The sequence below is a fragment of the Aulonocara sp. 'chitande type north' Nkhata Bay genome, linkage group LG6 (genome assembly GCF_057382095.1).
Source record: "Aulonocara sp. 'chitande type north' Nkhata Bay isolate Kocher_YH1m ecotype deep benthic linkage group LG6, A_spYH_male_GT1.1, whole genome shotgun sequence".
NCBI classification, from domain to species: Eukaryota; Metazoa; Chordata; class Actinopteri; order Cichliformes; family Cichlidae; genus Aulonocara; species Aulonocara sp. 'chitande type north' Nkhata Bay.
Genome location: NC_141349.1, coordinates 34,993,570 through 35,013,850, shown reverse-complemented (window position 1 = coordinate 35,013,850; position 20,281 = coordinate 34,993,570). Strand labels below are relative to the sequence as shown.

Here is a 20,281-nt window from a genome sequence, read left to right as displayed (position 1 = left end):
TATATTTCACTTGTGATTGACCATGCTTCATAGTGTAGTAGTTAACACCTTTGTTGTTGTTGTTTGATTCCAGCTGGAGACCCAAATCCCATTTGGGCTTGTTTTAGGAAGGACTTTTTCCAAATTAAATATGCAGAGCTGTAGTTTTTAATTTTTATGTTTTTTATCTGGTTGAGTATACAGAATAAAAAGTAATGGTTCTAGCTTGACCAAGTGGTGTGCCTCTTGTTTTCACAGACAATAGGCAGTGCGGAACTAAAGGCCATTGTTTATGAACTGTTGACCACCGTGGAAGAGCTTTATGAACAAAACGGTTACCACGGCTCCACTGAGAAGTTTTTCAGCCTGGTGGAGAAATGTGCTGATAAAAGACCAGTTAGTGCTTTGATTATCTTCTGTCCTCCTCCAACTTTTGTTGTAATTTAGACCTCTTACACTGCGTTGCCCCCCCCCACTAATCTGAATCTTATCTTTTGCAGGATGCATCAGTGCTGACACTTATCTCCTACAGGGCTCAGTCTATCCAGCCTGCTAAAGAAGGCTGGATTCAGAGCCTTCACCGGCTCATGGAGAAATTCTTCAGGTAGGACACACACACTGACACACGTATATATCTCAGGGAGGTTATAGTATTATCCTTGTGATGTTGGATCTCGTTCTTGTTCTATCTCTGAAGTATCTTAATCTCCGCTGTCCCTTTCTGTTATCTCACCCTTTTGCTCTGTGAAAGGAACGAGACTCGCAGTGTGATAAGAATCAAAGTGCTTCATATCCTGTCCTTCGTTCTCAGTACCAACCGGCAGCTCTATGAGGTCTGTGCTCTCTCATACACGCTCACATCAGAAACCTGTGTAATTCCAGTCCGCTGTCCAGACTGAAAAGCTTCTGGTGCATTTCTCTTGCCATAGTTCCAATTTTTACTGAAGAAGATATTTCGATAGTAGCAAGCACCACTCAGATGCTGACATACTTCTGAGCCTCCCAAAATTTATTTACATGCAATTTATTTTTGAAACGGAGCTTGTACAAATGTTTGACACATTTGTACAAGCTCCGTTTATGATTTTCAAAAAAATCATACTTTTCCTTTTTGTGTTCTTTGCTTATTTTCTATTTTTTCTCCAGGATGAGTTGATTGAAATGGTGGTGATTCCCCAGCTCAGTGGGATTGCTGAAGACCGGGACTTGGCAGTTAGAAAACAGGCTACTCAGCTATTAGTAGACCTCGCTGAGGGCTGCAACACGCACCACTTCACCAGCCTGCTGGACATCATTGAACGGGTACAAAAAGAGTACATGCAATCACACAAAACCGCCCCATTTCTGTCACAATGTCATTACTTCTCTCCATTTTATAATTATTTTTTAGGTGTCTAGCCGCTCTCTGGTGTGTTCAGGGCCCCTAGAGGTTTCTGAGAGAGACCCCACAGCAGAGTCTCCTATGGAGGACGTCAGGACTGCTATTCTGGGCCTGCTTGAAATCCTGCAGGTATACATAAAAGTAGTAGATGTGAAGAGTTGTGGGTGAGTTAAAATAGAATATTAAGACATAGTTTCTTCCACAGTGACTTATCACAATGTAGGGCATCAAATGACATCAATCAATGGAGAAATCCCCCTCCCCCCAGAACAGTTCAATACACATTAAAATGGACTAAAATTGGCTTTGTTGACTGCTGTCAGACTGTAAATGTCATTTTATTTGGCGACATTTTACCATTAAGAGCTCAAAGATCTCTTTATGGCACAAAACGCTGAGAATATAACAAGCAAAGAAAATGTAATTCACAAACAAAAAATTGGACAATTAATTTGTCCAAATTAACCAAACCCAAAACAGTTTTTGTTATGTTGCCTCACTGCGTCTTTGCATTGCTGTCATGCTGCAGTGACTGTACTCTGACCTGGTTATCTGACACATACCTATCGACTGCCCTCTCCGGCCTAAAAATGTATTAAAGGAAAACTTTTTTTTTTCCAACTAGTGCTAGCTGCTGCTTACGTAACTTAAAAAAATCCTCTTAATGAAATGAGTTAGCAGCTAAAACTTTTAATGATGGAAAGACTAAACTAATGCTTAATGTCGCAAGCTTAACAGACCTGCCTGTCAGCTTCTCAGGTGTCATCCAGTTTTATTAATATAAATCGAATGTAAATTGATGTATATACCTGGACAGCAAAACATGATTTATCTACGGACTAATACAAATGTTGTATTTTCTTAAACAAAGTTGATTTACAATAAAAATCGATCCTTGGAACAATGTGTGAAGTTTATAAAATCTTAAACATAATCGCTCAGACTCAAGACTTGCTTCTTGTTCTGGCCCGGCAGTTATTAATCCCATAATTAAGCTCTAATCATTAACTGTTGATGACGATAGATTTCAGCCTTCTTGGTGACCACTCTGCAAAGTCTGTAATTATGTTGTGTCTGTAATTACTGTTTTGTAATGTTGGATATTTTTGCCAGTGTGGTGTCATGTGCTTGCATTTCATGATACTTAGCCAACTGTTAGGTACATGGTAAGGGTCATGAGATGGAAGAAAAAAAACAAAACAAACTATTAGAAGTGAACTATTTATAGTGTGTTAAATTGATATGAAATGTTGCATGCTGCCTAAGACTTTCATTAAGCTAGCAAAACTAAGATTATCAAGGTTTATCAAATAAACTAAATATTTATTATATTTTACCTGGTGATAACATGTTATCCTTTTTCTTCTGACAGAGCAAACTTTACAGTCTGCCAGCCAGCCATGCGAGTCGTGTTTATGAGTTGCTTATCAGCCACCTGCAGCTTCATTACAAGAACAAGTACTGTTCAACTATCGCCTCCACTATTAGACTAAAGGTAGGTGATCTGTCACTGCTCAAATGTTTTTACCTCTTATTACATCATTTCTTTGTTGATTCCTCCTTTTTCTTCTCAGGTGTTTGACTTCTTCCTCATGATGCGTGCAGACTCTCTTCACCGTCTTGGGGTCCCAAACAAAGATGGTGTCATGAGATTCAGCCCTTATTGCTACTGTGATATAGGGTGAGAACACAAACATTTCCTTTACTAAAGGTATTGAGCTTACTGACAGCTCTCTAACATTGTGTCACTTGCTTTTGTTCTTGTTGTTTTTCAGGGAACCAGAGAAACGTGTTGGTGAAAAGAAGCCAGCAGGTTCAACCTCTCCTCCTGCTGGCAGCCCTGCTCCTCCTGCTGCTCCTCCCAGTTCAGCAGCCTCAACACGCTCAGCCTACCTTTCCTATTCGCCTGCCTTCAGTGTCCTCCTGCAGTGCCTCAAGATGGTACACACAATAATTATTGTATCAAACAGCATTGCACAGTTCATATATACGTTCTGTGGTTAAACAGTTGGCCTCATGCCTAGTTTTGTATCTTTATTCTTAGACTCAACTAGAGTTGCTATACATTTTAAGTTCAGAGTAATCCTTAGATATCTTACACTGGGGCTAGATGCACCCCCCTGGAACAAGCCCATTTAGCTCGTCTTTTTAAGTCAGGTTTCTTTTCTGATTGGCAGACAGTATTGAATTCATATCAGAATTAAATCATAGGCATTGCAGCTGTTAGAATGCAGAAGCAGTGACCGATAATTGCAGTGACTTCCCTTTTATCTGTAAAAGGTTCGGATATGATTTATCTCTCTTACAGGAGACGGATTGGAAGGTGCTGAAGCTGGTTCTTGACAAGCTGCCATGGATGCTGCAGTACAAAGTGTTGCTGCTCACATCACCATGCAACTTAGATCAGCTGTGTTCTACACTCTGCTGCATGGTAGCCTGACTTTATGCACATAAATACAGATCCATACACTGGATATTATGTTGTGAGTGAATTCAATCTTTATTGATCTCTTCTGCGTGTGTAGGTGACAGATCGTCTCATCTCAGAGCGATTGAAAAAGACTCCAGAGGGGTTTTCTCGCACAGATGTTCAGCTGGCAGTGATTCCCGTTCTTACAGCAATTACCTCCTACCACAACTACTTGGAGCAGTCAAGACAGGTACAAAGACTAGTCTGCAGAAATCAAACACCTTCTGTGCTATTTCTCACAGGATACTATGATAAGTTTTATGCTAGCATCTACAAAACAACTTTAGGCTATGTTGAGAAAACTAGGTTGGAACCAGGTTGCTTGTCTTCACATGCAGCAAACAACAGGATGTACTCTGCTTTAGATAGAAATAACATGGTTTTGTTGAGAGTACCGGAAAAGGCAGGACATGAAACCCACTTTCTTGCTGTGAATGATCAGATTAGCTTAATCATATACCAGACAGACTTTGCATTACAGAACTGGCAAATTACATGTGCAGCCTGACTATGTTGTACATTTGCATTCTATTACTGTTAGAACTCATATTTAAACAAAATTCATGCACGTACACACCAAAGTCTCCATGGTGTGTACGCTGAGTCCATGGAGTGTTAGTGACACCCATTCAACTGCTTGTGAATGTAAATGTCTAATCAGCCAATCACATGGCAGCGACTCAATGCACTTAGGCTTGTAGTCCTGGTCAAGAGGACAGCTGAAATTCAAAACGAGCATCACAGTGGGGAAGACAGTCGATTTAAATGTCTCTGAACATGGTGTTGTTGCTAGTGCTGATCAAAAGAGAATGGTCCAAATAAGAAGTCAGAGAAAAATGGTGAGACTGCTTTGATAGGAAGGCAACATTAACTTAAATATCAGTTCTTACATCCATGTTTTACAAAGCATGTTGAAACTTGAAACAGCTGTCTACAGCAGCGGATGTCAATACTTAGCTAATAACAGGAAACTGAACCTACAATTTGCACAGGTTCATCAAGATCGGACAACAGAAGACTGACAAAATGTCACCTGGTCTGATGAGTCTTGATTTTTGCTGACACATTTGAATGGTAGCGTCAGACTTTTGCATAAAGAACATGAAAGCATGGATCCATCCTGTACTCTGTCAATGGTGTCAGATGGGGTTCTCAGTTACTGGACCTCAATCCAATAAAGCACTTTTGGTGGTGGTGATAGAACAGTGATGGATGTGCAGGCAACGAATCTGTAGCATTTCTGTCATTTTGTCATGTTAACAACCAAAATCTTTCCAGCACCTTGTTGAATATATGCCACACATTAAAGCAGTTCTGAAGGTGAAGTAAAGTCCAACCCAGCAGTAGCAAGGTGTACCAAATGTAGTGACTGGTGAGTGTATATGGAAACATACAAGTGGAATTACATTCATCCTTTCATTGATACATGCAGAGAGAACTGGTTCAGTGCCTCGAGACTGGGCTCATTTACCGCTGTGCCAAGCAATGTGTGGTGGCCCTTACAATGTGCACGGTGGAGATGCCTGATATCATGATCAAGCTTCTTCCTGCTCTTATCGTCAAGCTCACTCACATCTCTGCTACTGTTGCCATGGCATCTCCTATGCTCGAGTTTCTCTCCAGTGAGTACTTTTCTCTTTTCCTGTATTCTTTTATATTGTTGAAGGCCAAAGTCTTCAGTTGTTTTTTTTTTGACTGTGTTTCACAGCCCTCGTGCGCCTTCCCCATCTGTATGCCAACTTTGTAGCTGAGCAGTATGTCAGCGTGTTTGCCATCTCACTACCTTACACTAACCCCTCAAAGTAAGTCCTAGCACATGTGACATTTTGTATTCCCTGATGCAGAGACTCACTCTGATCTGAGTATTTCTTCAAATCCCATCAGGTTCAACCAGTACATTGTGTCCCTGGCCCACCATGTGATTGCCATGTGGTTCATACGCTGCAGACTACCCTTCCGCAAGGACTTTGTTCAGTATATCACAAAGGTACACCACAGTGAATGACAAAAAAGAGCCTTCAAACCTGAAGCTGAATTTACTGTTACTCACCTGCTCATACACATGAACAATATAAGGAAAAGAAATAATGCAGTACTAAGAGAGAGTACAGATGCGTAGCTCCTACACTGAAATCAATGTCGCTGAAAAGGACCTTGTCCTTGCTCACACATTTATAAAAGAAAGTGTCTTCCTTTCAGAGACTTTTAACGATAGTTTAATTAAAAGGCAACAACTTTTACAAACTCTTATGCAATCTGAAACAAGCCTCTCTGAACTTCCTTCAGTTCTTGAGAATAACTTGATGTCCAGTAATTATCAGATAACACGTTTATGTTTGATTGCTTTCTTGTCAGTAGTGGGCTTAGAATGTTTTCACCATCCTCATTTCCACTTGTTTTTTATGCTTAGCATAAAAACTCAGATGAGAAAATGTTAAAGTGACCCTGGTGTATTTTCTCCAGAAAGAGATGGAAAGCAACAGAGATATAACCCTCACATTAGAACAGACCAGCTCTTTGTGTTTATGCTGAGCTAACAGCTTCAGGCTGCAGCTTTATATTGTACAGAGAATTGAACTCTTGACAAAAAGGCAAATTAGCATATTGTAGCATATGTTGAAACATTCTTTTAAATTGTCCTTGGATATTTCCACTGGATTTGTCAGTTCTACTTATTACTTCATACTTTTTATTCATTGCATTCTGATAGTGTTGAATTGCATTGCACATAGTTGTTCCCTTCTCTTTTGCAAAAAGTTGAGGTCTCAGCTTCTTAATGCACTTTTGGGCATTCACTTGGATTTATTTGCTCTGGCAATGGTGGCTTAAGTAACTGCACAACACACTTTTAACCTCAAATGTCTCCAGAGAGATGTTTCATTGAACTTTTGTACTGTTCAGGAGAAACATGTCCAGTTAGGTGCATCTGGATGCTTGTGAAGTTTGAGAAACCTGTAGCAGAGGGGGCACAACTGGTAATCATCTGTAAATCTGGGTCACCACTTTTGTTTTGCATATCTGGTTCCTTTCTTTGTGTTCCTTCAGGGTTTGCGTTCCAACGCCCTTCTGCCATTCGATGACAGTCATGAGCAGAGTCCGTTTCGTGCCCGAAGCACCAGCCTCAATGAGAGACCCAAGAGGTAAACTGTGTTTTCACTGTCAGTCACCAGCAGTAATGTACAAACCAGCAGCACCGCACGCTGCCCACGTGGCTGCTGTTGTGGTAAAGGGTTGGGGGTAGCCAAGGTAACAGGGGACTCAGCATGATTCGTACTGATGGTTGCAGTGACACCTCTCAGGTTGCCATGGTGATCATTAGTTCATTTTATCTGTTTATGCTTTTTTTATGTTTTAAAATGTGTTCTTATACCACCACTTATTTTTATTTTGTATTTTTCCAAGAGTCACCTCATTTGTCATACAGACGGTGGACAAAATGGCATAAACACCTGTATAATGTTATGCCTTTATTTAGTTTATATTTGTTGTGGATTATTATATATCATTATTCGGGTGTTTGTGTACTGCTTTCACTACCTGTATCTCACAAAAGTACATCCCTAGCAATAGCATGAGTAAGAGGTACAGGGTGTCCCTCCCCCTGTCACACTGTGCCGTCTGACTGCTGTTTGTGACCACAGAACATGTACACAAAGAGAAATGCACGCCATCTTTCACACAGAGTGATAAAGAAGCTTTTCTCAGCAAGGTGCCATTCTCATTCGTACAAAGTGTGAATGTTGTTTGGTTGTCCACACATGAACAGTGTACATTTAAAAACATGTACAAAGTAACTTTTTAAAACACTCTAGACTGTAACACAGAGAGAAGGGTACTTAACAGGGGTCTTTTTGCATTAATTAATAATACTGCTTTAAATTGTGCCACCGCATATGCTATACTGTAGTACCCACCAAGAAATGTAACTACAAAGACACAGATTGTTGTCATTCCACTTGTAAAGTGTTTTACCATGTAAAGATGGTAAACCATTAACAAAATGCATTAGGCTGTGATAGTTTTTACTTTGCTTACTATGCTAATGTAATAGCCAGTATTCTGTCAATGTAGGCATCATTATTTTTTCTTATTTCCAAAGCTGTCATAATCCCCAACTCAGTTGCTACTAAAATGTTCTCTTTCCCGAGTTTCCTTAAAAGTAACTTTTGTTCAGTAATTATCGCCAAGTCCAAACTAATCAGCTCAGTTTTGCTTGTGAGGGTAGAGCAATGCAGATCACACATGCACACAAGTACAAGTGCAACTGCTGTGTAGATTCTGCAAGGAGTCATCGCAGAACTGAAGCTCAAACTTGACTACTCTGTGTCTTAACTACACTTTTTCTGCAGCTCTCCTTTGTGAGAAAGTTAGAAGTGATAGGTCTATTATTTTGTTTGGTATGAGTGCTGTAGCTTGCTGTTTTCTCACACGCTGAACAAAGCAGGAGGAGAGAGTGTGGAGGCAGTAGCAGGAGGGCAAGACATTTACAGGCGAGATAATTCTGTCTATAGATGTTTTTCTAAATGCAATAAATAAATATGCTGTTAGAGAGCTATGAAAAGTTGCTAAGGCAGCATCATAGGGAGAGACTGAAGTGTGATTGCACACGCTGATTTATCTAAAAAAAAATTGAAATGTGCACTTCAAAAATCAAAATCCAGCTCAAATAGTGAATATCCAACTAGGTAAATATTCAGGCACACCAGTGGTTGTCTCTTTTTGAGTCAGCAACTAAAATTGCGTATTACAAAATTGTAGTTATTTAATCTTTTTCTGATTAATCAGGTGTTTGATTGTGGACGACGTCTTAAGAAAATAGAGACACCAATGTTGCCATACACAAAAAATACATGTTTTAAAAATAAGTATTTGGTGTAGAAATCCCAGTTAAACCAGAGTTTACCCAGTGAATTTCAGAGACACTATAATATTCATCTTCCTCTTTTCCTAATGTGATCTCTACTTTTACGCTCACGTTTATTGTGGCATTTTTATTAATTTTCCATCTTTTCTTAGATTTGTGTTAACAAATTGTCTTAGATTTTTATGAAGCCCTTCCAGTATTTTTAACTTGGTAATTAAAAAACAAAACAGCAAATCCTTGTTGCAGCTCTCCACAGTAATCCAAAATGCTTCTGCTAACATTAATTCTTCCATAATGGTTTCAGTTTTCCATATTCTGGTATCACAGTTCTTGTGCTGCTCATTGCTCATAATGAGGTTGGAGTTCCTCAGCTCAGTTTCCACCAGGATGATGGTCAGAATGTCAAGTTTAAATTAATTTAATTCTTAAAATGTTCTTGGCAAACGTTCCACTGTGTCCAAACATTACCTTTGCATACATAAAAAATGCATACATTATTTGGTGATGATACTAAACTAGTATTTGGTCCAGTCCGAGGCTGCTGTGCTTCAACCCTCTGGTTTCATCCAGCTTTATGTTTCACTTGTGTTTTAACTTCTATCATAAAGCCTGTGCTGAGTTCATCCCTACGGTTATACTTCTGTACTAGTCCTTGGCTTCTCTACAAACCTGCTGTGTGAAGTAATGTTTATTTTGTTGCTCTCCTGAATACTTTCTGTGTATTTTCTTTTCTGAATAGCAGAAGCTGTTTCCCCCTCTGCTGTAGCTTCTCTGTTTTCTGTTTAGTTGGCGTGTATCCTTTTATTTTTTTTAACCCTCTTTTTTTTCTTTCTCCACTCTCCTGTAATCTGATTCATAATGTTCACTGCTGTTAATTTTCACCGTGTTTTGTTTTTCCTTTATTTGACCCTTCCCCCTCTCCACTGCCCCCTGTGTTTGGTGTGGTTGTGGTTTTGGGGGTGGTTGTGTCATCCTGGATCCTTTCTACATTGCTCCTGATCCCTCCCTCCTCATGTGACGCTGCCCTTTGACCTTTGTGGCCCTCTCCTTTGTACCCTGCCCCTCTCCATGTGTGGCGTGCGCTCCTGATCCACCTGCTCATGTTGCTCTGGTTCTCTGGTGATGATTCCTGCTGTCTCCTGGTATACTTTTACACCACACTTCCTCCACACTCCCAAACCACCACCCTCACGATGACCCCGTCCTCTCACTGCCCCAACGCCACCGTTACTCCATCTTGGGCCCAATCCCCCTCGCCCTTTGCCATGGACACTCCTCACCACTCAGCTTGCGGGCAGCAAAAGTGGCAAAGGCAGCAGCAGCGGTAGCCAATAGCAGCAGCTCTCCAGTTAAAGAGCTGAGGGACCTTTCAGCCATGGACGCTTTCCGCTCCCGCAGCATCAGCGTCTCCGAACATGCGGTCCGCAGGTTAGACGAGCCTTCTGGGTAACAAAACAAAAACCAATAACAACCCAAACACTTACTGCTTTCTTCATGGGATTGATGGGGTCTAGGGTCATTGTCCGTCTTTGGGGGGGTGTTGCTGGGGAGATTTGTTGCCAGGGGCACCTGGAGTGGGTGGTGCATGCTGGAGGAAGGTTTATGTGTCGACCTTTTTGGTTTGTTTTGGGCTGTGTTTATATTTGTGCTGGTTTCAATGTTGTTGTTTTTTCTGATTTGCTTTTGCATGCAGTGTTTGTTGAAGATGTGGGAAAGCATCTTTTCACTTTATTGATGTTTTTCACTTTGCTCTAACACAGATTTTGCTTTTTTGTTTGTTTGTTTCTTACATTTTGCTTTGGTTTGATTTTATTTGTATGTGTCTTTTATGTGCTGGGTGCATTGCTGACTGATTTTGATTCGCCTAACAACAAATGAATGGCAGAAGGAACTGGTGCAAAGCAGTGGTGGGATCTTTATAAACTTCACTGTAAACAACTGCAACCCCCTACTTTGGCTCCCTCTGTTTGCTTTGGGAGCACATCTGCTTCTTCGACCAGTGACTCTGGCAACAGCAACACAACAGCTTTTGTTTGCTTGCTTGACATAATTTTAGTTTTGTTTTGTTCCACTGAAACATCCACTGTACTGCTATGACCATGGCAATCTCCTAGTGCGGGATTTCAGAACTAGCTGGGTTGAGATGAACTTTTAACAGTTTGATCAACACATCATTCACATCGCGCACATCCACAGAAACACTCTTCCTCACTAATCGTCATATGCTTATCTGTCCTTGGCTGACTTTCTTGGGCATCTGGAAGAAGTACAATGCAACATTGCAGTTGTTAGATGAGGCTGCTCACACCAATTGATTGTCATAGGTCATACTAGTATTGCCACCAGATGGCAGCAGCAGCTCAGTACTTGTATATGCTTAAAAGTACTGTTTAATGTTCAACGACAAACACAAAATTAGTGGGACTAAACAACTGCAGTGTTGCTCTCTTTAACCTGCTTTAACTGTTGACTGGCTGATAATCTGCTTTTGCTCTCAGAGCTGATTTTTGTGTGAACTGGGTTTAAAATTCACCTCCATATGGACACTTACTCCATCTAGCATAACGTGACCGCATTCAAAGCTTTCAGTCTTCAAGGCGACATTTTCATTGGAAAAACTGTATGGGATTAGATAAGGTTACATTTGTTTTTCTTTACTTTAAATTGGGTAATGTCAGTGAATTGAAGTACAATAGCATGTGATGGTATGACAAAGCAGCAAACCTCGTACTGCTTCAGTCGTGAGTCTGTCACGGTCATGTTTTTGGAGTATGTGTCCATTAAACACTGAAATGAAAAATAAGTCATCGTCAGTAGAAGAATAGTAGTTATAAAATGTGATTGAATAGTTGCTGATTCACATTCTGGGACTTGAGAGATTTCTTTGAGCCTCATACAAAAGATCTACGCACCAGTATTAGTCTGTATGTGTGCCTATATTTTCATGCTCAATACATTTAAAGTGAAAACACTATTTCTACATAAATCTTTGAAATTCTGAAAATATAGTTGTATTCCTACCAGCCTAGACCTTCCCTAACCTTCATAGAGTATTTAAATTTGACCTATAGGTAAGAAGAATGGAGGCTTTAAACAAAAACAAAAGAAAACAAAAAACTAAGGACCTCTTGCTCTCTTTTTTTAATCCATTGCATCACTACTTTCTTGTTTTAATCTTTGATGTTTTCTTTCATTTTTGCATTTCTTTATAATTTGGCTTTGAAAAACAGTCCACATGTCTTTAATACTCCCCACTGTGAGGAGAAGTAACATCTGGCAAGTAACATGGGCTGGAGTGTTGCTGTAAATTGCTCATTTTGAGCATGTTTACTTCTAAGCAGCAAGCTTTCAAAACACGTCCATTATCTCCCTTGAGCTGATGTTCACATCTGTAAATTTGCTTCCAAACTGATTCTTGTATAGAGCACGGAGAAATGCTTCTTGTGAATACAAAAAGCTGCTGCACAGTGAATGCTAATTGAAAGATTTGACTTCAGTGGAAACATTAACATACCGTTAAACACATCGAGTCACACGTAGCTTCTACCTGCTGGTTTTTCTGCATCAAAATATTACAGATCCTTTTACCCTCGCAGAGAGAGCTTTTTTACATTTAGAAGGAGAATCAGTGTGGTATCAGGGCATGCAAAGCTATGTATTACTTGTCCCAGCATGTGTCTCTGCGTGTGCACTTAGAGAAAATGTAATCATCATATGGTGGTTGAGCATAAGAAGTTGGGTCCGTAAATATTTAGACAGTGAGTGTACACAATTTTGCCTCTTTACATTATCATATCAACTTACAGTGAAGCCGTCAGGAGGTGATAGACGTCTAGACTTTCAGCTTTCTTTCAATCAACTGTTTTTTGCATACTCTCTATACTATAACTATGTAACTCTGCACATCAGACTTATTTCTGCTACTATTATCAACGGTTAAAACTGTATAAACACTAGTGACCCTGTTCCACTGGGATATTTACATGCTTGCACTGTCAAAAATTTCTTCACGGTGTTTGATAAATGATGTGAAATGCTTTGGATCAATAAACTCTGCCTCTGTCTTTAGTTTCATATGTCCACATAATCTTGTTAAAGAGTGGAGAGTGTGGAATAACTCAGTTTTATTTACCTAGCATAACAGTAGTTATCTCTGGGGGTTTTTATGTTGTAAGGCCCTACAATTAATTGAAACTTAAGGGTTGAGGTTAGGATTTGGTTAGGGCTATGGTAAGGCTTGACGCATACGTTTTATTGTTAACCTTTGGGTACAAGGCTGGGGAATGCATTAAAATCATTAAACTTTCCACATACTGAGTTCCCAGCAATAGATACCAAAGTTTTCTTCTGAGCCAATGGCTGTAGTTCCTAAACAGTGCAATATTTTGAGGTACTAGAGTAACATCTTGATTGCTTTCTTTTAGTACCGATGTGATGGTATACAGAGGCAAAAATGCAAAATTTGTAATCCTTTCCAAATACTTATGAACCCAACTGTAAACAAATGAATGCACGTTTCCATGTGTGCTTGTGATGAATGTGATCTAGGCACGGACATGAGCACGAGTGATTGTGTGATTCTTCTTGCAGTTTTCTCTGCACCAATAAATCAGAACCTGCATGTTTCTGTGCACTTTACACATTAAATATGCGAGGAGCTTGCACCTTCAACTCGCTCTTCTCCACCTTTTGCTGTTCTTTATTTGTCTCTTTGTTTCCACCTTTTAGGATGCACACCTCAACCACCACATGCAGTCTGGGCTCTGCCGATGAAAATGCAGTAACTCAGGCCGACGAGGGGCTGAAAACTGTCCACCTAGAGCTCACAGAGACTTGTCTTGACATGATGGCCCGATATGTATTTTCCAACTTCTCTGCACTTCCCAAGAGGTTGGAAGAATTTTTTATTTTTTTTTTTTTAATGCTCATATTTTGTAAAAAGAGTTGGAAAAAGCAGCAAGAGTGATGATTTTGGCCTCTGTTCTCTTAGGTCTCCCATCGCAGAGTTCCTGTTAGCAGGAGGCCGCAGTATGACCTGGTTGGTGGGCAACAAGTTGGTCACCATAACAACCAGCGGAGGGGTCAGAACACAAGCGCTGCTGGGCCTGGACATGGCTGATCGCCTGGGAGGAGGAGGAGGGGAATTGACCAGGTGATGCATGCTTGCACACATACTAAAAGGAATTTGTCTGCTTTCAACTGCCAGACCTCACTCTATCTATCACCCTTTACTTAATCAAAGAGATGCTCCACTTTTACTTTCTTCCCTTTTTTTTTTTTCTTTTTTCTTCCCGGTGAGCCGGTGGGCCAAAAGTTAATTATAAGAGCATTATGCTGCTCTAAACACAGATCTTCTTGGCTCTGTGTAATGTCAGCATAGAAGCCCCACATACCTGCTGCTGAGACAATTAGTTTCCGAAGGCAAGCTATTTAAAAGGAGAGTGACCACACACACACACACACACACACACACACACACACACACACACACACACACACACACAGGTTGAACTGAGTAGCTGCCTAGAGGCCCAGAAGAAGATAAATATAGGATTATTTTGAAATGGGAATCATACAAAGCTACTCTATTAGTCCAAGAAGACTAAGAATGAAACGATGGAGCTGGAAATAAACACAATAGACCACCTACCACATGGCATTTACCCTGTAGTGCCACCATGGGGTTGACATTTATCCTTCTGAGTAAAATATTTTGACATTTAGTGGATGAATAGCCATGAAATATTGATCTAGACCCCTCCCCTTCAGGACAAATTGCAATCCATCCATCCATCCATTCGCTTCCGCTTATCCTTTTCGGGGTCGCGGGGGGCGCTGGAGCCTATCCCAGCTGTCATAGGGCGAGAGGCGGGGTACACCCTGGACAGGTCGCCAGTCTGTCGCAGGGCCAACACACAGGGACAGACAACCATTCACACTCACATTCACACCTAGTGACAATTTGGATTATCCAATTAACCTATCCCCACAAGCTGCATGTCTTTGGACGGTGGGAGGAAGCCGGAGTACCCGGAGAGAACCCACGCAAACACGGGGAGAACATGCAAACTCCACACAGAAAGACCCCGGCCTGATGGTGGAATTGAACTCAGGACCTTCTTGCTGTGCGGCAACAGTGCTAACCACCGTGCCACCGTGCTGCCCCAAATTGCAATCATTTTAGCTTAATTCTTAAAGACAAAATGTCTAATAAAAATTTTTTTTTAAAAATTGTAACCTGCAATTAAGAAAAATAGCAAAACTGTTGACATTAAAACTTGAACTTAAATATTTAACAATTACAAAATTAACAAATTCCAAAATGATAAACTAAGTTGATCAACAGTGTCACAGACGGAGATGGGCAGTAACGCGTTACTGTAATCTGATTACTTTTTTCAAGTAACGAGTAATGTAAGGGATTACTATTGCAAAAACTGTAATTAGATTACTGTTACTTTCCCGTAAGTACGCTGCGTTACTGCGTTACTAAAATTTTGATTTTTTTTTTGATTTTTTTTTTTTTTTAAATTTGCGAGTATGTCTCATGACAGTGACGTAAGCAAGTGCGACGTTCGTGACAACAGCTGTATGCAGATCAACAATGGATAATATATCGAGTGCGGGAGAAAATATGAGCGTGCAGCGTTTAAAGCGTGGAAGTACTGACCTTTGAGTTTGATTCCATAAAAAGTGACAAAAACATTACCATCCGTTGTGCATGGGAAGAAAACTTCTTTTTACAGCGAAAAAAACCCCCTAAACTTCCAAGCAAGCATCGAGTGCGCAACGACGTAATGGGAAACGCAGAGAAACTCGCGGATAATAGAGAAAATGGAGCAACAGGACCGCTAGTCTTTGATTTTATTTATTTTCTGCTGTGTTTTACTTGCATCTATTTGTAAGACTGAGTGTAAACACAAAAAACTATTTTATTTTATGTGCTGGAATGTGCAGAAAATTGGTTTAAATGTTAAACAAATTTCTTCCAGTCAGAGAATGTTGCATATAATTAAGTTTTTGCTTGATGCATAAAGTTAAAAGATTAAAACTAATAAAACAAGTTTTAAAAAGAGAATTTTCCATTTGATTACATTTTGTATGAAGGATTATGCAGAAAAAGTAGAATTGGGCTGAAAGATCTATCGCTTTATCACCTATTCAGGTTGTAAATGGTGTTTTTAAAAGTAATTAATTACTTTTGAAAATAAGTAATCAGTAAAGTAACGGATTACTTTTTGGGGAAGTAATCAGTAATTAGTTACTGATTACTTTTTTCAAGTAACGTGACCAACACTGGTCACAGAGCAGCTAGCATGCCTGCAACCACTTTGGATTGTTAGCAATAATGTTGCTCTCCTGTTCCCGCAGGTCAGACCCATCACTACACACCCGAATGACCAAAGAGGCTCCAGCCAAATTGGAGTCACAGTCAAGCCAGCAGCACAACAGAGCTGCACGCATACGAGTTCGCTCCATGTCAGGTAGAAATAAAAAAAACAAATATGTAATTTTTTTAAATTTTCTTTTTTTTTTTTTTTTTGCTGTTGCTAGGAAGGTAACACTGCTTTTGTAGAAAAATGATACGTTGCTGTCTATATTTCAGTTCTAAAAGTTATTTCTATGTTACCATGCTGTTGCTTTCTTTGACTTACAGTCTTCAATGTAGGAGTCTTGGGAAGTAATAATGTTGTTGTGCTTTCTCTGATTGTCTGACTTTACAATAAAGAAATCTGGCTTTGACTTACAGGTGGTCATGCTCTACGTGCCGGTCCAGCTCAGAGTCTCAGTCCTCTGGTGTCTCCCTCTGAGGGTGAGTTGACTGCTCCACTCTCTCCCTCCTCTGGTCCTGCTCTGGATAGTTTAGGTCCATCCTCTTCCACCTCTGCCACTCCATCTGTGCCTCCTACTCTGAAAGACAACCCCACCTTGGCTGAATTTGCCCCAATGCTCACACAAGGCTGGGCAGAGATCTTCATACGCAGACCGTCAGGTATGTCACCATTAAGAATGTCCCCTCTACAGTTATTGTAGAAACTTTCTGTGTTTCGTTATTATGCGAGTATTGTCAGAAGGTGACTGTTGGGGAACAAAAAAAAAAAAAAAAGAATCATCCACATACCTTTCAGTGCGCTTTGGTAAATGATAGGCATTCATTTTAAAGATACTTTCTGCTGTTTGTGTTATGTGCTCCCTGACACTCTTGCTTTCTGTGCTGGGCTCTAATACTGTCGTCACAGGTAACACAAGCTGGCTAATGTGTTTGGAGAACCCACCTAGCCCTTTCTCATCTGAGCTTGGCAACATGCCGCTGCAAGAGCTCTCCAGTGTTCTGATGGCAATGGAGGGAGTGAAGGAACCTCCCACTCAGACAGCCAGTGCTCCTGCTAGCACAGCTGTCCCTGCTCCAGCTCCTGTCTCTGAGCCCCTAACCCAAACACACAGCAGTGTTGGAGGAAAGGCAAACCTGATTCAGCGCTCCAACACAGGTGAGAAATGGTTTGTCTGGGCATAGAAAGCAAGAAATATCAGAAAGTTTGTGACGTTTTTCTTGTGTTGTATAAGTGCTGATGAGTTATTGGTCCCGGAAAATTTGGATCCTGCTGTTATCAATGAAATTAAAAACAGCATATCCAGATTAGGAAGCTACAGTATGATGTAATGTTATGCATGAATGCAACCCTTCTATCTGCGTGACTGCATGTCCTTGATACCCTTTTAATGGACTAAGTGAAATGCTAAATTGCCTGTAAGTGCTGGATTTGAGCCTGAAGGTGTTCAGTAGCCCAGCTGGGATTCATTCAGGTTATTGATTGTCAGATATCACTGCCTTAAATCACATGTTCTTTTTGTTGCAGGTGCCTCTGTTTCAGTGAGCTGTTATTTTAGTCATCTTATTTGTTTTGGGGATCCATTTCAAGTTTCTTCAGGACATCAGCGCCCCCCCCCCCCCCCCCCCCCCCCCATTCTTTCTTTCATCCTTCTTTTCATTTTATTTTTAACTGCACTTAAGATTTCCTCCCTTGTTCTGATTGGTTTCTTTACATGTTTCTTCATCCTCATCACCCATGCTGGTTTGTGATTGGCTGCGGTGTGTTATGTGGCTTCATGTGCCACTGACCTGTCCTCTGGCACTTCGCCTGCAGTGGGTGGCTCTCTCTGCTCTCTGGGTATGGGCACTGCCCCCCCAGGCCCACCAGCCCCTGGCAGGTTGCACAGGAGCATTTCCTGGGCAGGTACCGTCCACCACGTGTGTGACCCCACATCTATCTACCCCCCCTCCAAAAAACTCCTGGTGCAGTATATTTCTTCTCACTTGCACAACACAGCAGTCTGCAAGCACTTTCTTTAATTATATTCCCTGATTCATTTGAGTTAGATGAGAAGCTTCATACCAATCTCATATCTGTCTATTGTTTCTAGTGAGGCGACTGCTAGCAAAAAGAAGGGAATGCTGTTGATCCTGCTTTTAAGACCAGAAGCATTGGAGCTATGCAGAGTGAAGATATTAGATCATTACAAAAGCTGAAATGTAAAACAATTATTTTTTTGTGGCTTTATGGAAATTAAGTGTCAGAATTTTCTTTAATCAGTTAAATTGGGCCGTGTTTATACGCCCTGATGATGCGGACCTTATGGATGCAATTGAGCATCCATACTTGCAGGATGGCTGCATAGTTTCTGCTCTTTTTGTAGTGTTAGAGCAATTTAAGCAGCAACTGTACTCTGCTGCAGACGGAGACTGCAGCAGACACCACAAACGAATAGTCACTGTTATTATATTCATCAGCTTACAGTCCCCTGTAAGAGTGTGTGTGTAGTTAGTCCATTGTAGTTTTGTGTGTCCAGATGAGTCCGAACAGTTACAAAATTACTGGCAGAATATCCACGCAGAGCCTCACGCCAGTGATGAATTTGTCTCACAACCTTAGAGTGCACTCGTGGAAACTATAACATGCCTGTTAAACACAATGCCTTGTGTTTACCAAATGCAAAGTGACGTTTTTCTTTGCATTACTCATGCTAACACAGTGACTAGAGTATTTTTGGACAATTTTCCAACCCAGAAATATTTCCCCCCTACAACTACTTTCTATAAAAAAAATACAACCACTAACTGAAATAAATTCACTGTAACATTTTCAGAACTTGGTATTCTTTTCTCCCAGTTCTCTATTTATTTATTTATTTATTTATTTAGCCTGTCTCTATGTAAAAATGAAATTGAAAGATGCCCTCAACTGGTGACGGTTTTCTTTTGCTATCTTCAGGAAAATCCAGTCTTTTGGGGATTCCTAGGAAATAGGCTTTTGTCACACAACACCTGTGTTGTTGAGCAACTTTGAGTTGTTGCTCTCATATTTAACAATTGACAGTTGTACAGTTTTTTTTCTTCTGAAAGTCATTACTGTGAAGTTGTGAGACAACTAATAAAGTCTTCCTTTTTTTTTTTTTAAAAATGCTGCGGTATAAAGCTTTTGGCAGTAGTTTTCGCATTTAACAGATATGAGAGTGAAATTGGTTTTCTCATCTAAGTTTAGACAAGAAAATTCCAGTGTTTTCCAAAAGGTCTCCATTTAATTTTAAGAAATAATGGGGAGGACCATCATTTTCCATGGATTCTCAAGCACACCAATCACATTGTGTTATGCGAAAGAACTGCTGTTGCTTCCTTAAAGATTGTGCAAGTATAGATACTCAGCATTTCTGCTTTACCGTTAGTCTTCTATTAACACGGGGCGGGGGTTTCTCTTACTGCTAATGAAAACATGTCTGCGCTGGAATCAGTCAGCCAAATGACACCTAAAGATGAATCATGATTCAGTTTTTTGTTTTTTTGTTGTTGTTTTTTTGGACATCTTCTGCATTATATTTTTTTCTTCCTGAATAAGTTTTCTAACCCTTCTGTTTCTGAAATATACTCCCAGGTTTTGACCTTTAACCTCTGACCCTCTGATGTTGTCAACAGAAAAGCCCAGACCTCATCTAAGCAACATGATGCACTTCCTTGCTTTACTGGTTAACCAGTAGGGTGATGAAGACTTTTTCTGAGCTGCAGTTTGGGGGTCTTAAAAAATCAAATGTGCCTGCTTGTGATTGTGTTTCTCTTCTTCTTTGAATGTGTTGTTTGGGAGATGCAAGACTGGTCTGGGCTGCTGTTGCAGTAGCTGCCGTGCGTTTGGGATGAGATAACCAGCAGCCAAAACGATGCATGCAACTTGATAGAAAATGAGTAAACGAACTAGTGATGCTGCCTGCCGCACTGATAAATCTGCCTCTGATCTCAGTGATTTTATGTTGATGTCACTGTAGGTCATGATCTTGCCACACGGCTTTGTTTCTTTTTTTTTGCCTGAGAAGATGTATATGATTCTGTTACAATGACTTATTTGAATTATTGTGTGTTTAACCTGAATTGAGATTTTAGAGAGAATGTTTGTGAGGTGTTGTTGTCATGATTACTACTGACAGCTGATAAAATCTTTAGTCTTACCACCTGCATATTTGTGTATCTCTGATTGTGTGACTAACAGTGGACAAGACTGTGATTTGTGTGTCTGTGTGCGTGCATTGCTTTCATATACCT

At 40.4% G+C, this 20,281-nt stretch overlaps 1 protein-coding gene across 5 annotated transcripts in view; it reads left to right on the top strand.

Annotated features, from left to right (window-relative positions):
* tsc2 (TSC complex subunit 2) overlaps positions 1-20,281 on the top strand; it is a 33,815-nt gene that overhangs the window by 8,584 nt on the left and 4,950 nt on the right. For 3 of the 5 annotated variants that reach the window (XM_086296561.1, XM_086296558.1, XM_086296557.1), the window contains exons 12-32: positions 238-375; positions 480-583; positions 731-812; positions 1,126-1,281; positions 1,370-1,489; positions 2,733-2,855; positions 2,935-3,041; positions 3,136-3,301; positions 3,669-3,791; positions 3,886-4,020; positions 5,263-5,452; positions 5,539-5,632; positions 5,715-5,817; positions 6,876-6,970; positions 9,982-10,122; positions 13,423-13,584; positions 13,685-13,846; positions 16,066-16,178; positions 16,445-16,687; positions 16,935-17,183; positions 17,841-17,930. In XM_086296561.1, coding sequence (XP_086152687.1) covers positions 238-375; positions 480-583; positions 731-812; positions 1,126-1,281; positions 1,370-1,489; positions 2,733-2,855; positions 2,935-3,041; positions 3,136-3,301; positions 3,669-3,791; positions 3,886-4,020; positions 5,263-5,452; positions 5,539-5,632; positions 5,715-5,817; positions 6,876-6,970; positions 9,982-10,122; positions 13,423-13,584; positions 13,685-13,846; positions 16,066-16,178; positions 16,445-16,687; positions 16,935-17,183; positions 17,841-17,930 — 2,896 coding nt within the window. The remainder of the gene's footprint in view (positions 1-237; positions 376-479; positions 584-730; positions 813-1,125; positions 1,282-1,369; positions 1,490-2,732; positions 2,856-2,934; positions 3,042-3,135; positions 3,302-3,668; positions 3,792-3,885; positions 4,021-5,262; positions 5,453-5,538; positions 5,633-5,714; positions 5,818-6,875; positions 6,971-9,981; positions 10,123-13,422; positions 13,585-13,684; positions 13,847-16,065; positions 16,179-16,444; positions 16,688-16,934; positions 17,184-17,840; positions 17,931-20,281) is intronic. The other 2 variants (XM_086296560.1, XM_086296559.1) reach the window with 2 other exon arrangements.